This window comes from Ammodytes marinus (genome assembly GCF_949987685.1).
Source record: "Ammodytes marinus genome assembly, chromosome: 11".
Lineage (NCBI taxonomy): Eukaryota > Metazoa > Chordata > Actinopteri > Uranoscopiformes > Ammodytidae > Ammodytes > Ammodytes marinus.
Genome location: NC_137215.1, coordinates 22432870 through 22449629, shown reverse-complemented (window position 1 = coordinate 22449629; position 16760 = coordinate 22432870). Strand labels below are relative to the sequence as shown.

The window sequence follows — 16760 nt, the reverse complement described above, 5'->3', positions numbered from 1 at the left end:
ATGACTGCACTTTGTCTATGTTAGCATATGGAGACTGATGCATGCATTTGGTTTAGTATGACTAGGACTCAATTGGAAGTAGATTTGAATAAACAGAGGCTGCAGATCTTGCAACTATAAAAATCTCCATTCAGTTTTTTTTGTTATGTAGATAATAAAAACACAAGGACAAACAAGGCAATGAATGCACAATAAAATAATCTAATGCTAGTGTTTTCAAAGGAATAACTGGAGAACTTGCGGGCGCAGAATGGGTCACACAAATCAAATGTGAATATATGTTAAACAAAGTGTGCTTGTAAAGAAGATAAAGAAATGAGTTTGACTGTTTTAAAAAGTAGCTGAGCAGTCAGATCTGGAGGAGCAACAATGTGGGTTGATAGAGGGGAGAGTATCTTACAGCCAAGCTCAAGAGCAGCGTGCCTAATGACAAATACGCATGGTACAATCTATAGTCTATGTGGCTGAGAAAGAAAGTTTGCGTCTGAATAGCTTTTGTGTATGTGTGCAGATGTGTGCGGGTGTGAGTGTGGTATATGTGCTTGGAGGCGCTGACTAATGAACTGACTCTCTAACGAGCCGTCCCGCTCCACTGGCCTTTTCACAGCTTTCCTGGCATTTGGTCTTAAAAATAATTTCACGTCCCAATGTGTTTCCCTTAAACCGATAAGCCATGCTTTGTCTCCGCTGAATTAAGGACGATGACATTTACAAATGTTACTCTGCTGAAGATGGGGGCGCGCAGAATGAGAGGGGGGGATAATTGGAGACCGCGGGTAGGAGAGGTGGGTGCCGTGCATTTTACAAGGGGCATTTTAATAAACCCAATTTGTTTTACATTGAAGAAAGCCTGTCAAGCATCAACTGTTTTGTAGTCCTTGATGTAATAGCTACATAATTGCTGCAAAATGCCAAGCACTCACCACGTCGGCATATGCATGCAGGCGTTTCTGTACATGTGTGTGTACATGTGTGTGTGTGTGTGTACGCATCATAAGCCTTTAAGTGTATGATCCCAATAAAGGAAAAATAAACCTACTCAGCTTGGTTAAGCTTGGCTAGTGAGGCAGGGAGCTGGTGTGGCACTGACAGAGGCTGACCCCACACACACACACACACACTAAACAGAATAGAATAACACATACACACACAAAACAGCCTGTCATAGACATTCGATCTAATGTTTTTTTCTTTCTCCATGCAGGGCTAAGGCAACATGAACGCCACTGAACCAGGCTCCGTCTTCAACGTCACCTCTTACACAGAAAATGTCACTCTGTCCAGCTTTACAAGCGGCTTTACAAGCGGCAGTATCTCTCCCACCGTCTCACAGCCTCCATCCTTCCCTCCAGACGCCTACAGCCCAGAGTTGACCATCATGGTGGTGCTGGGCTTGTCCCTGCTGCTGGCGGGGCTGGCAGCCTTCCTGGCAGTGTGTCGGCCCTCGGAGCAGGAGGGGGACTCTGAGGCCAGCTGTGGCCCGGGGGAGAGCTTGACCGGGGGGAGAGTCCGGTCCAGCGAGCCCCAGCTCAAGGTGTGGAAGAGGCTGGGCTCTTATCGCCGCTCCTACAACCTCTCCTTCAGAAGGCCACCCCATCGCAGGCCACTGGAGCGGGACAGCACACGCGCCACCCAGTCTCCTATCACACAGGCACCACAGCCTGGAGCCAGCATAGAGCCACACCTCACTATGCCATGTCTATTTGATTACGTCACTGAAATCTGACCAGAGGACAGGCTGAGGGCTGACTGACTGCTCCCCAACAACAACTGATACACTGTATATTTCATGGTTGTATATTCTATCAATTTTCGCAAATGCTAATTGTTCTGATTGAGTTATCCCCAGTCATCTGGTAATTCATACAGATACTAAACAGGATGGGTAACAACTGCTGAACCTACAAATGCAACCTGAGCCAAAAAGAGAGCAATCTGTAACTGTTTATTTTGTGATTATTATGTTTAGAAATAAAGTGATGTCAAAGTTTGATTGTTAAAAGTGCAGTTTGTTATTAGATGTGTTTAGCAGCGTGCGTATGTGTGTGCGTGTGTCTGTGTTTTCTACCTTAAGGATGCTGGTTCCTTGGAGCACGCTCTCCAGTACGCTGGTCTCGTAGCTGTTTTGTAGGAAGATGGGTCTGTTATCGTTAACATCCTGCACCTCAACAGATACAGTGGCCGTGCCTGTCTGCCGGCTGCCCGCTGGACCGTTGTCTATGTGCAGAAACAAGACACATTAAAAAATGCATCAGTTGCAATCATTCAGGATAATGCTAATCTTAGGGTTGATGCCAGGGGAACTCAATAGACATGTCTTGGCTCATCAAAACTTTGGTCATTTTCAGTTGCTTGTGAATAAGGACAATACATGTAATTCTATTCTATTGCAGAGTTTAACATTATCTCTGTCTCTTCTCCCCTTCTCTGGTGTATCTGGCCTCTCAGCAGATAAGCCAGCTTGAGTCAATGCTTTCCAAAACAGGAAAACCTCAGAGTTTTTGTTCTTTCTTTTCAAACAGGAACAAAGGCGGTTGAGCAATAGTTGGAAATCACTGTACATGTGCAGCAGGCAGCGCTTTTTTTCATTACTGTGGTGAAAAAGTACAACGGAATAGCTTTGGAGATCACAAACAAAAAAAAAGTAAGAAATCAGTTTTATAACACAAGGACAGCTTGTAATGATAAAAGATAAAGAAAGGTTTTTCCACCATTATGCAAAGGTATGAATTTGTGACACACCTATAGCTTCTACGACAAGAGTGTAATTTGCCATGGTCTCTCTGTCCAGGCCAACCACTGTGCGAACAATCCCGTCTCTGAAGCCCACACTGAATTTACCATCCTGATTACCATCTAGAAAACAGAACACAAACACATCTCCAAATTAATGTGTAGCACAATAGTCAAACATACCATTCACATACAAATACATACAGTACATCTGTAATACTAAACTAAACATGCAAGAGGAGCTCACCCCACGCACAGACTCACACAGAGATGGGTGGATGGAAGATACTGTACGTGCACATAGTCCCCATTAATGTACAACACTGTAGCATCACAGACACACACACACAAGAACAACTCCCACTGTGACCTCTGACCTGTGATGAAGTAGCTAAGTTCAGCGTTGAGGCCAGCGTCGTTGTCAGTGCAGCTGAGGCGCGCTACAATGTGTTCTCTAGGGACACTCTCCCTCAGGGAAACATTGTACAAACGAGGGCTGAAGGTGGGCGTCTCATCATTTACATCCAGCACTGATCCCCGCACACAGACACACACAGACAGGAAGACATGAGGACACACAGATAGATGTACATGAGGACAAATAAGGCAAAGGGGTGGTGCAGTGAGTAGATTAATGTTAAATCAAAGGATTTGAAGTATAGTAAAACTTATGACGCCCTTCCTAGCTTGGTTGTTCAGTTCTACTGCTCCTTGTAAAGTTACCAGATCTTGACCAAACAGTTCAAAATAATTTGAAGCCTTTATATCATTGGATTTGATTATAGCAATCAGACCATTCCTCCTAAGTCTCACCAGCAGATGGTAGCATTCTTTTTGATCATTCAGATCCCTGTTGAGTCTCTATTGGCCATATGAAGTAACACAGAATCCTATTACACCTTGGAGTGGGGTCATTTCAAAGTGAAACCAATCCCAGTGTCTCATCATCATCAGACACTCACCTGTGACAGTGAGGGTTGAAGTGGAGGTGCGCGGGAACTTCCCTGCATCGTACGCAACGATTCTCAGGTGGTATTGTGCGATCTGCTCCCGGTCCAGCACTGCTGTGGAGGTCAGGATGCCACTGGAGGTGTTCAGGTAGAAGTCGAGGCGGGGCATTCCCATCTGTAGCGCCATTGTTATCAAACCATTCTTATCTTCGTCTGGGTCCTCCACTTGGACCTAGAGCAGACAGAGAGAAGAGAGAGCTTATCGACAGGGTAAAGGACGTCATGTGTTAACACGTTATATTTCTGTTGTATTTGAATGTCATATTAAATAAAATAAAAAAACATCACATCAGAAAATTATTTATGAACAGTGTCCCACAAAACCTCTCAGGTGAACAATTTAAGATCAACTGATTTAATGGCCATACATACAGTCTTCTTTTATGTCATTGTTTATTGTTGAACTGTTTTGCAAAATATTAGGTCAACATTAGTGTCCCTGGAAGGTTTTGCCACAATAATAATATGCTGAGACCTATCCTATGTCATGCCATGAATGAAAAAAAATTGCATCACTTAAATCTTTAAAGGAAAATGTTAACATTCTCATTAATGAATAAAGTCTTGTATTTTACCTTAAAAACAGAGGATCCAATGGGCAGCCCCTCTGGCACTTCCGCCACAAAGGGCAGGTTGAGGAAGGTTGGGTCGTTGTCATTGAGATCCAACAGGTTGACAAACACAGTGGTGCTCGCTGATGCGCGCAGTGGAGGTGTGCCACCTAAAGAGGGCGCCAGAGGGACATATAAGGACACCCACTATGCACTCACCCTACATCTCACGGTCAAGAAGGTTTATATGCCACAGTAAAAAGTTTCATGGTCAACATAAAACTTGAGGAATGAGGCTTGAAGAGAGAGAGGCTAATCGCTAGGAATTGAAAGCTCTCTGCTAAGAATGATGTAAAAGCTATCTCAGCTTGCTTACAGATGGTCCAGGTGTTTAATGAGTCCAGTGCTGACAACATTTACACACTGAAAGACTTACGGTCGACAGCTGAGATGATAATGGTCCTCATGAGTGCTTTGTCCCTAGGTTTGGAGCTTTCCCGGTCCAGGGTTACCCCACTGGTGCGGATCTTCCCCGTACTGCTGTTGATTTTGTAGAAGGGGTTTGCCGGGTTGATGCTGTACTCCACTGTCCCATTCTCATAATTGTCAGGGTCCACTGCTAACACCTGGACATGGGGGAGGCAGGAAAAAAACTTACTTAAATATGTGGGGTCAACGAATCTGGAGAAGGCTTATTGTCAAAATCACTTTTAGTCAAAATCAGTGAATATCTCCTTAGGATCCGCTACCTGTATGTACTGTGTCTGTGCTGAAAAAAACAATCTTGTGTATTACAGCCTATTGTTGAAATCCCCTTTTGTAAAAATCAGTGAATATCTCCTCACGATCCTGTCCGTACTGTGTGCACATGGAAAAATACATCCAAAGTTATTACACAGACTAGGCTCTGTAAACGGGCATGTTGCTAGTTAGGGTACGCCCCCCTTTGTTTACATACCAGTTTACAGAGCCTAGGCTGTATATTAACACAAGATTGTTTTTTTCAGCATAGACACAGTACAAAAGAGGTAGCAGATCCTAAGGAGATATTCACTGATTTTGACTATAAGTGATTTTGACAACAAGCGTTCTCCAGAATTGCTGACTCCACCTTTAAGACAGAAAGTGTCAGGAGAAATACAGGGGATGAATGAGGAATTTAATCAGGGAAGTTAAAAGAAGAGCAGTAATTGGAATAGTATTGGTAAGAGTAACAGGAACATCCCCATCCCACAACCAGAGCATCTTAACACACACAATCCCTTCCAACTCTTTCTGAGACGGCTGATCAGTCAGCTAAAAGAAAAAAATGGTAACGTCACTTTTCTGGCTCAAAGTGGCGATGGGTGATAAATGCGTAATGCCAGGGGCGCGGCTAAAACACTAGCTGATTTTTAAAGGAGCGTATTAATTATTCAGCGCTCTGACTAAAAATGCGGGAAACTGGTTAATTGGTCATTAAAGTAACAAAAGGTTTTGGAGGTATTTAATTATTAAGAGGACATGGTATGCAGGCATCTCAGCCCATTGATTAGCAACAGCACGTACAAAGGTAGGTGATATAAGAGGTGGGGAAGTGTCTCGCCGGGGCCAGGTGAACTACGGTAATTCATCTTGCCTAAACAGAGCACATTAAGAGATGGTGAGCAAAGATATTAGCCTTCTATATAAAACCATAGTCCTGGTTTCCCTGCAGAGTGGCAGAAAAGGGAACAATGTTTTAAATGTGATATTAAGGCATGATACAGCAGGCAACATAGTCATTTTTTTCAAGCACTGGTCAATTTTGAGAGTTGAGATACATTTTGTTCTAAAAAACATGCATCAAATGCATTTTTAAGACCGATAAAAAGTATTTTTGATTTATATAAAAAAAAAAGACTGTATCTGAAATCTTTTCTGTTAAAACATTGGACTTCAATATGTTGTAAATGAAGAATTAAACTCTGGCTTTATCCAACATCTAGATTTTAGTTTTTTTAAATGTACTCACAATTAGTCATACATTGCCACATTTGCACATTTACTCAAACATTTCTGAAAAAAAAAATGAATAATAGAAACTATTGTTTGAATGTAAGTAATCAACTGGAAGAGTTTCATGGTGATATATCTATAAGTTGAAAATTGGACCCTATTCACCTGCACTGTCTCGGCTTAAAAGGCTCACTGTGTTTGAATAGGTGCCGGATGGAAAAGGCTGCAGTTGTGTAATGTTGGGGTGCTCTTAGATCTGAGTGGGTTGATCCTTGCACTCGCCAACACACCAACCAAATTCATCGGCTCGCTGGACACCTCCAGAAGCACTCAGTAGGTGGCCTCTTGTCACCATGGAAACATTGGTTGGGCTAGGGGGCCAATTACAGGACTGTAAGGCTGGGTGGTCCGGTTTATTGAAAACTGGTCAGAAGAGCAACAGTGTCCATTGAGCAAATACAGTATGCATTGCATCGCTGCATGCACCATGAATGAACTCAACTGAGAAAAAAGCTACTACAGATCAGGAATCTGCGGAGAACATAGCAACACTTCAGCAGCGCAACACTCTTAGTAGCGTTTCTCTTTCTTACCATTTCTTCATCCAACTCCTCTTGCTCTATGAAATGGGCTCTTGCTTCCTTTCCTTCCTAGCAGCTGAATAATAATTGTTATGGGTATGACTGCAGGCTACATTTTAATTAGCAATCGGACTCCCTTAATTACACTCACTGACGCCTCTTTTAATTAATGGACCATCCAGGCTTAATTAACAACAACACACTGCCAAAGACACCATCAGGACAATGAGAGAGTTTGGGCTCATATTAGAGTGTTTACTTTGGGATGACCTACACATTGGTGGCAATTTGTCTATCAATGGAGGACTGGAAGAGTATGCATGCAGATGCGGCCCTCAACATGTGCTGTTTTTATGCGCATTATGCCTTTAATTACCTTCAATAGAGAATTATTATATAATACAATTTGATCACTCAACCAAATATACTTCTTCAAACGCACCTTTTTCACCATTTCAAGTTTGCAAAGTCAGAGTAATCATATTCAATCACTAAGGTGTTAACTCCAAACAGGAAAAAAACACCACTCGAAGATACTGGTTTCTCTCTACATCCAATTTGCATACAATACGTCGAGGCAAGCAATGAAATAAACTGATTCCTATTCCTATGCTTCAAGCAACACTGATTCTACCTGAATAAATCAAATGATAACAATGATTATTCCAAGTTGTTCATTTGTGCTTTTCCCGTTCCAATTTACTGTAGTTAACCATCAGCTAGTCAACCAGGTAAAGTTGACCATTTGGGATGGGTGCACTCACAGAGATGACATCAGTGTTTATTGGGCTCATCTCCACTACATTGGTATGGTATGGCTCGTCTCTCCACACCGGGGCGTTGTCATTGATGTCTAGGATGGTGATGTTCACCTAAACAAAGAGGAATGGAAGAATATAAAGTTAAATGGTAAAATAAGCCATTTGTTATGTAGGCCTATAAGTAATGCAAGAGACCTTATTGTTGACATAATTGTTTACAAGCCAAAAAAAAATTATTGTACAAGATGAACGTGCAATAGAAAATCATTTTACCCAGAAAGAATACTGATTAAAGAGTGGAGAGGAAATACGTTTGTTCAATGAGCTGCAGGTAGGATCAGCAGGATGATGGCTGCAAAGTGATTACCGTGGCAATGCCAGTCTTCTGCTGCGGGCCCACCCCTCCATCCACAGCCCGGACTATCAGGATGTACTCTGACTTCAGCTCTCTGTCCAGCAGGGCCGTGGTCGTGATCTCTCCTGGAACACACATGGAATCAGATCAAAAATGAAATGAATAGAAACAAGACCCACATAGTCCAGCCACAATGTGCATGAATGCAAAGTGAAGAGCAATAAACCCAGATGCTAACAATCATTTTAAGAAAAAGCAAAATTATCTCAAAATATAACACATTCTAACAGGCCTCAAAAATCTGTCTCGATTATAAGTATTCTTTCAGTGAATGCACACACACACACACACACACCCACACACACACCCATACACACACACGCACGCACGCACTCCCGCGCGCTCCCGCGCAAAGACAAACCTGAGCGCGAGTTGAGACGGTATTGAGAGGAGCCCTCCAGGGAGTAGATGAGTGAGGCCTGGCCAAACTCCCGCGAGGCGTCCAAATCAGTGGCATTCACCAGCAGCACAGTCGCCCCTGTGGAGTAGAGGGATGGATGAGGGGAGCGAAACACAAAGAAAGTTACAACTCATGTGAGTGGGAGAGAGGAGGAGAAAAAAATCAAGTGAGAAACAGAGTTATGGGGGAAAGATATTTGAAGTCTAGTGAATGAATGAATGAATCAATCAATCAATATCCTTTATTTAACCAGGTAAAATTCATTGAGATTAAAATCTCTTTTTCAAGAATGAAGAGGAAAGACGGACAGAGAGATAGATACAAGCTGCAGAGTCAGACCAGAGTGGCATTTAGAGAGCTAATGTTTTCACTGCCGCCCCCATGTCCACAGCTCTACTGATGGCATGGCAGGGAGTGGGCTTTGTGGATTAGTGGATTATCAGCTTGTTTGGCACGGCCCATTCTTGGCACAGGCCTGATCAATACCCCGGGATGAAGAAGGCTAGCCAGAGCTGCAGGGCTAGCCATGAGCTCAAAACTGCAAACCCAAGCCTTAGGCCCCTAGCTCAGGGCCAAGCACTTTAGCCACATAGCTCCCCCTAAAAACCTCAGCCATGGTCCAAGCCGCTCAGCTATTCTATGGGCTCCTTCAAATAGGGTCCGAGACACAAAAAAGTGTCCAGTGTCTGCTGGAGCTCAGAGAGAGAGAGAGAGAGAGAGAGAGAGAGATAGAGAGAGAGAGAGAGAGAGAGAGAGAGAGAGAGAGAGAGAGAGAGAGAGAGAGAAAGGGCCAGTAAATCATCTCATTTCCCTCTAGCGAGTGGAAACTAATCTATTGTCCGGGATAAAAGAGTCTTGTGAATGCATGCATGAGAATGAATATAGCAGCTACTGATTTTGCCTTGAATAGTCAATATCCCGCATTCGGGCTGAGCATTTAAAAAACATTATGCAAAATCAAAACAAATAAGACAGTAGAGGCCAGAGGTAGCAAATAAAAAAAGAAACATAAAAAATAACATACCCCCAAGAAAGGAAAGCTATTTGTTGAATATGCTAATAGCAGGGCCATTCAAATAAGAGGGGGTGACTGTGTATGTGCTACACATATTGTTTGAGTGTTTAAGTGCTGTGTTGGTTTAGTGCAGGCCAGGAAATGCATTTCTAGCAACTGTAACTCCGAAATGCATAAAGTGACTCACCAGCGTTAATGTTCTCTGGGATTTTGACGATGTAGGACGGCTTGCTGAACTCAGGTGGGTTGTCATTTTCATCCTGGAGGAGGTATAACACATCAGTAACAGATAACATCAATGTGCTAAACAATGAGAAAATGCAAATGGCCCCTTAAAAAAGAAGAACTTAAAAGTGGTTGAAGCTGTCATCACACATTAGCACCGAGACAAACATATTTAGGAATGAAATGTTTTAACAGTTAAGCAGCAGTTGATGACTGTTCAGCTGACTGACTTGAAACTCCAAGGAGCACTTTCTTCTATGGCTTCGGTCTGTGGGTTACAGTTATGCTGGCCTCTGTGTCTAGCAGCTAATCAGGTACTCTGTATATTATACCTGATATATAAAGAAAAAAGCTTAACTACTCAGGCAGTGCACTGTATTTAATCGCTATTATTGTCTGAAACCTGGTCCTAGACAAGAGGCGGAATAATGTAAAAGTTAAGGTGCCTATTAAAAAGATGACGCACTTGCAATGAGGCAAAAAAATTTAAGGCAAGAAAATAGTTTCAAACTTTATTATTAATGACATTACCTCAAACAAAGGGTAATCAAGAACTGTGGTTTGACAGGAGTGACTGACTACACACCGTGGAAAAGCTTCCATTGTCCCACAGTCCTTCCCAGACCATTTATATTTTCTTACAACATCCCACTCATTGAATTAGACTCTATTTCACACCAACACATCCAGTTGTGTGGCTATTCGCAGAGAGGCTCCCCTCTGTGTGAGCTGCTGAGAAATGTTAACACTTAAACAACAGTCACTGGCACCATTATCTATCCGGGCTCTGTGTAACAGTGCTGCATAGCATTGTATGTGCATGATGCTGCCAGCTACTGATAAACCCCTGTGGTGTGAGTCACCACACTGTGGAGGACTGAGAAATAGAGAGAGAGAGAGAGAGAGAGGGAGAGGCAGAGAGAGAGAGAGAGAGGGGGAGGCAGAGGGATATTGAATTGTGCATGTTTTTGTTGTGTTTTTTTGCATTCCAGCATGTATTTCCTTCATTCTTTCACACAATAATTCCCCCTTGTGTAGTATGTGTGTAGATTGCCCTTGCATAGACAATATTCCAGCTGGATTCATCCATTCTACTCTGTCCTTTCTTCTTTTATGATGAAAACTTACTTGTATAATGGATGTCTATCAGGGGGAACATGTTTAAGAGCCAGTAGAGATACTGTTTATGAGTTCTGGATGCTCATTTTAGTTTTTTACTACTCTATTAATAGTATCTTAGCAACATGTTCATGTTCACAAATCAAAGGACAAGAGAAAAATAGACAGAGAGACAAGAAAAGATAACACCTGACTAAATCTGTCATGCAGAATCTAAAAAAATGCAGAATAAGATTTCCACTATGCAACAGAAATATACCATACCTTATATACACTACAATTATTTTAGTTTATATACTTATCTACTTTACTAATTTTCTGCACTGTTGTGTGTGTGTGAAATACTTAATAATCTAATGGCCTAATATTAGAATACTCAACTGACAGAAAATTTAGCACAATATTATTATTATTGTTAATTCTATCAGTGATAGTTTTGGGATAGGGACTGCAGAAAAACAATACGCATGAATGGCAAGGTATTTTCAATTCCACGCTGCACAAAATGTCAAACAAAAATATATGAATCTGTTTACAGATCTGTTATTAGACACTGATCCAAGGGTATTTGCAAGGTCTTGGAAAACATGAAAAAGCAAGGTGAATGTTTTTTAACATGTGACTGCCATTGTATCACATCGTCTATTATGTATGATAAAAGAGACATAGCACATCACATTTCTAATAGAAGAAAAATACAATTGTTTGCAATGAGGTATAAGACAAAACATGCAAAGGAAACAGCAGCAGTATCTTGTAGAACTAGGATCCAGAATCCTGTGTGTCATATAATTTTTTTTAAAGTGAGTAGACAGCTGTGACTTTGCACCGTGTGTTTAAATAAGACGTTGAGCGATAAGACTAATGAGAGCAACTGAACTGGAAGCCCAAGATAGCTGCACAGACTGTGATAAAACCGCAAACAAAGCTGTAGTCAGACCTGAACCAAAAGGTACTAAGAATAATTCAGACAGTGAAGAGATGCTGAAACCAATATAGTGATGTTGAGGACGTATTAAACGAACCAACGTGAACCACCGACTGACACATTGTCACAAATGGGATCCAACACTTAATTAATTAGCTAAGGTGTCATTCAGTACACAATATTACAGCTCCATACGTTCCTCTTCCTGGTCTCAGGCCCAGAAATCTGACATTAAAAGATTTCTGTAAACATTTGGATATCGTGCTTTTGAAATTGGTGAGGAATTCGCCATAGGGGTCTCTGCCGCAGCATGAAGGGGGTCATTAAATACTTACAAAATATTAAGATGTTGAAGATGTATTTAAAAAGTCTGAATTAGAAAGATTGACCAAACTGTCACATAAGAAGAGAAGACATAAATGTTGGTTGCTTTTTGATTTTAATGCTACTTACTTATCTCCATTCTATTTATCAAAGATGCATTCACATTTATTCAGACCATTTTATGGTACATCATTTTTCCCATCGGTGAATGAGTTTTATTCAAGCCAAAGAGAACCACATGCACTCTCTCAAACAGATCATTTGACTGTTTTGGAAAATAAATTATCCCTTGACAGTTTATGATGGAATCTTGAAGACATCAAGATCTCCACTGCACTTGGTTAAGGACTGCTGGCATACTGTTCATCTATGTATGCATGTTTAAGAGTATGGTATTGGCTATATGTTGCATGTCTACAATGCAATATTCTGTAAGTAGGGACAACATTGGAATGGTTTGAATGAACATGGACAGCTTAAATTTCCATTGGTCACACTGTGCAATCAACATGAACATCATCCTTTTTCCAGTTAAAGCAAGACTTCTGAAATTAGTTAAGCGTACAAATCAATGTGTATAGCAAGATGTGACAGTAGGGGAACAAGTTAATACACCTTTTCTTCAGTGAGAATGTAAGAAATAATAGTTTTTTAATGTCTTTCTGAATTAATGTTTTTTTATTGGGAATAGAAGAAATGAATTTGTTGTTGAATTGGGCTTCGCTTTTGACCAAAAAGGAAACTTAAAAAATACCAGCTTATTGAAAAATGCTCTAAGCTGGAATATGAATAAAGACTGCTAATGTTCTGGGGAAATTTCCGTAGGTTGGTGAAAGGTGGGCTGCAGATGACATATTTCTATGTGTCTGCAGTTGCAGATAGTAATAGCTTGTGTATTTGTGTGTGCGTGCGTGAGTGTGTGTGAGTGCAGGGTTCTACTTACAATCACCTCCACTGTGACAGAGACACTGCTGTTGAGGGCAGGGTTTCCCCCATCTTTGGCCATTACTGTCAAGTAGATCATCCCACGGGGAACTTGTTCATAGTCCAGAGGCCTGGTAACAGTGATCTCTGATTGAAGGGGAGGGGACGAGGACATTTAGCAACATCATAGCTTTGAAAGGTTGTTGGTCATATGGCAAACAGCAATTCAAAATGATACAAGCGTAAACAGGTGTACAAAACTATGGTACAATTTAAAAGGTGGATGCAACCATTCTGAAGATTGCTTGTTGTCAAAATCACTTTGTCAAAACCTGTGAAAATCTCTTCTGATATCTAAATGGGGGCGGGACCTGATAAGCCTTTGGCTTCTTCCGTCTCCCTTCGGACAACACAAAGTATGATGTATGAATATTTGCAAGAGAAAATTGTGTATTGTGTGGAATTGTCCGAAAGAATAATAAATAAATAAATAAATAAAAAAATCTATCTCTTCTCATCGTTAATACGCAGCCTCTGTAAACTGGTATGTAAACAAAAGCTATGTTAACAACGGGGGCCTGCCGTAGCTAGCAACATGCCCATTTACAGAGCCTAGGCTGTGTATTAACACTTTTTTTTTGGTGCGGACACAGGTATGGACAGGTAGCAGATCGTGAAGAAATATTCTGTGATTTTGGGGAAAAAAGATTTTGCCAACAAGCATGCACCAGAATCGCTGACTCCACCTTTAAATGTGATTAAGTTCTAACATCCCTGCCCATCTGGGTTGCTTAAACATATTATGGATTGTGTCATTGTGCTCTTAAAGGTGAGCGTACCTGCATAGCCCTCCACCATGATGATGCTGAAGTAGTTTGAGAATGCCGAGGCTGAAGTGATGGTGTACGTCAAGATGTTGTTGGGAGGAGAGTCTTCATCTGTAGCCTGTGGGTGGGCAGACAGCGGTAGGACAGGGGAGGATGGGACACGCTTTAACATATGCCTCAGTGACAGTCAAAAGTCCACAGAGAGAGGTTTAGAGTGAGTGAGACAAGAAGACAGAGAGCGTAGTAGGACAGATGCTTGCGGTAGACAGTGCTGATATCTATATGTATGTTTGGCACAGCATGGGTGTACGCTGTGAGGCCGCGTGTAAGTGTTCAGCCAGGAAGCTGTCAGTCAGTGATGGAATGTTTTTTGGACAGATTAAAAGCTGATTCTGGCTATTAGCGGTGCGGGCGTCAACATTGGATGAACACCAACTGAGCCAAGACAAGCCAATCAGACAGGGGGACAGACCAAAACTATACTATACTTTTTTTGCAGGGCTAATCCACGGCAACGTCAACAACAATGATGACACCCAGTCATTATTCTCCAGTTGGCAGGAACTTAAACGTGAGTCCCCCCGGCTGTGAAGAGAGAGTACTAGGCCTCACTGGCATCATTAGAGGCTGGACAGGTTGTCAAAAACACTCACTTGCATCGCTCAGTAACACGCCTATCTGGGTGCTTTGATTTAATGCCAAAGTGTTGAGTAAGCAATAATACCTTTCTTCCCCCACAACTTTCTGTGGATGTGGCCGCCCATTTCCAGACTGTCTGCTTTTATCAGACTACAACAAATAGTTTCATATGAGATTGTTTTGTCACTGAAAAGGTAAGAGGAGTTTGGGGGCAGCAAATCTGTGTGTCGAATTAGGTAAAGGGATAACAAAGTGGGGAGAGAAATTGGAAAAAAGAGAGAAAAGGTTTGGCTGTAAGAAAAACATAAACAGTGTAGTGGGAGGCAAAAACCTCCCAGGGTTTTTTTTTTTGGTGGAAAAAGAAAACAGCAAACCGCACAAAAGCCTCTCTTTGCTTTGTCTCCCACCACATCCTCTCCTATCTATTTCAGTCTTTTCCTCCTTCTCTCCCTGTTTTCCGGACTAGTGCATGTGTTTATGTGTGTGTGTGTGTGTGTGTGTGTGTGTGTATAGTAGGTTCCAGGGCAAAATCGCTGACACACAGAATTGCGCGACCGGCTTCCCTGTTCCTCCGGGGCAGCGTATTAATATCAGCAGCGTTTAAGGTTAGCCCAGACTAATCAAACACAGCGAGCCAAGCGTTGAGCCCAGTCATCAGCTCAACATCCTTACAATGTAACAGCGACAAGCCACAGTGCACAGTGGCAGCAGGGTATAAGCCTCTGCTGTATCCACTGCCACAAGGTTCCCTAATAGTCTGCCTCTCCGGGGCGCAATCAAAGGAAACGCTGAGCCATTAGTTACCATTGTGCCCGTGTACCTGGGCCTTTTGTGTGGCAGTGACAGATTGCCAACACACCAGGCTGACCCGTTCGTCTTGGATACAGTGCACACAAACACATAAATGCTAGATTATAGTAAAACAGAGGAAACAAGGAAGAAAGAGGAGAATGGCAGCAAAACCCAAAAGTTTGAGAGTCGGGAGACTTTGCTATTGGTGAGATGAGATCCTCTTTTGCCTGTGTGATTTTCCTTACATTATAGGCCTACTTTACATGTGCATGGGTTTCATTTTACAATTGAAAATACAGTAGGCCTATATCATTATTTTGTTCTTGCAATGCATTTCATTTATCGCAGACAACTGTTGCTAAGCGACACTACAGTACCATGATGAGGGTGATTTTTTAGTTTAGCGTATTAATATTTAAAATCAGTGATGGTCACAGGTGTATTGTTTATGGTGTATTTTTACAGCAGCTATAAAGAGAGTTTTACTGTCTTGAAATAAGAGTGTACTAATTAGCCTCATACGTCTGTATTACAACTCTTACGTGTATTTTTTTCTTAGTGGCCTACACTCACCCTGATTCTAGCCACCCTCTGTACGGCCTGTTCGTTCTCTCTCAGTGAGCCCACGTACGCCTCCTTCTGGAAGAGCGGCGCGTTGTCGTTGACGTCCACCACATTGACCCTGATCCGTCCTGTGGTCTCCTCCCCGCCGCCGTCCCTGGCCAGCACCGTCAGAGTGAAGCGACGCATCAACTCATAGTCCAGCCGCGCACGCAGAGTCACCCAGCCGGTCACCTTGTTCACTGAAAACCTGATACAAACACGTTAATGAAGAGGCAGCTTTCTACGCCAAGGTTTGAAGAGAGTCACTATGAACAAAATCTTTCTATTCATTATAACAAGTTACGTTAATGTTATATTATGTTATTTCCCATGCTCAAGAACAGAAGTTGATACGTTTGTACATTGTACCAACACATACAAGTTTCATGTTCAAATCAAGGCCATTGTAGCCATTGTACAGACACTAGATAAAAAGTGTGCGTGTGTGTGCTCACTAATCTGCAATTTTTCTACTGTTGAGGTTGTTCTTTTTTTTAAATCTGTTAATGAGATGTACTGAATAGTTAATGGTTTTGCAGAGCCTTAGTCACATTAAAATGCATCACACAATGGCTGTTCACAAGTGTCTCATTCTGGTTAACTGAAGATAAAAACAGTTGCAGACAGTTGTTGATTTTATCTGACAAAACCTCCATGTTTAAATAAGATATATTGTATGTTGTAATGGCAATACATATGTAGCATGATACATGTTACAACAAGGCAATGACTTTCCATATTTACAGCTATACGAAATCTTTTCTCTAAACACAGGCAACAAGATGACAAAATGACATAAAAAAATTACAATATTTATGCTCCGTAAGGATAAGAGGGAACAAAAATAGCAGAAATAGAAAATAATTATGTATTTTTGAAACTGAAGATAATGAATGACTGATTATGACTGGATTATTTGAATGCGTGTTGTTGGTG

At 41.7% G+C, this 16760-nt stretch overlaps 2 protein-coding genes across 3 annotated transcripts in view; one reads left to right on the top strand and one right to left on the bottom strand.

Annotated features, from left to right (window-relative positions):
- cdh23 (cadherin-related 23) overlaps positions 1-16760 on the bottom strand; it is a gene marked incomplete at both ends in the record, with an annotated part of 156132 nt that overhangs the window by 43783 nt on the left and 95589 nt on the right. For both annotated transcript variants that reach the window (XM_080036207.1, XM_080036208.1), the window contains 13 exons: positions 2069-2217; positions 2743-2856; positions 3111-3263; positions 3696-3915; positions 4319-4464; positions 4731-4920; positions 7617-7724; positions 7981-8093; positions 8390-8506; positions 9631-9703; positions 12983-13110; positions 13803-13908; positions 15795-16032. In XM_080036207.1, the coding sequence (XP_079892333.1) occupies positions 2069-2217; positions 2743-2856; positions 3111-3263; positions 3696-3915; positions 4319-4464; positions 4731-4920; positions 7617-7724; positions 7981-8093; positions 8390-8506; positions 9631-9703; positions 12983-13110; positions 13803-13908; positions 15795-16032 (1855 nt within the window). The remainder of the gene's footprint in view (positions 1-2068; positions 2218-2742; positions 2857-3110; positions 3264-3695; positions 3916-4318; positions 4465-4730; positions 4921-7616; positions 7725-7980; positions 8094-8389; positions 8507-9630; positions 9704-12982; positions 13111-13802; positions 13909-15794; positions 16033-16760) is intronic.
- On the top strand, positions 1217-1726 carry LOC307257083 (uncharacterized protein; the record flags this gene model as incomplete). Its single annotated transcript, XM_080036210.1, has 1 exon — positions 1217-1726. The coding sequence occupies one exon, from the start codon at positions 1217-1219 to the stop codon at positions 1724-1726; it is 510 nt and encodes a 169-aa protein (XP_079892336.1).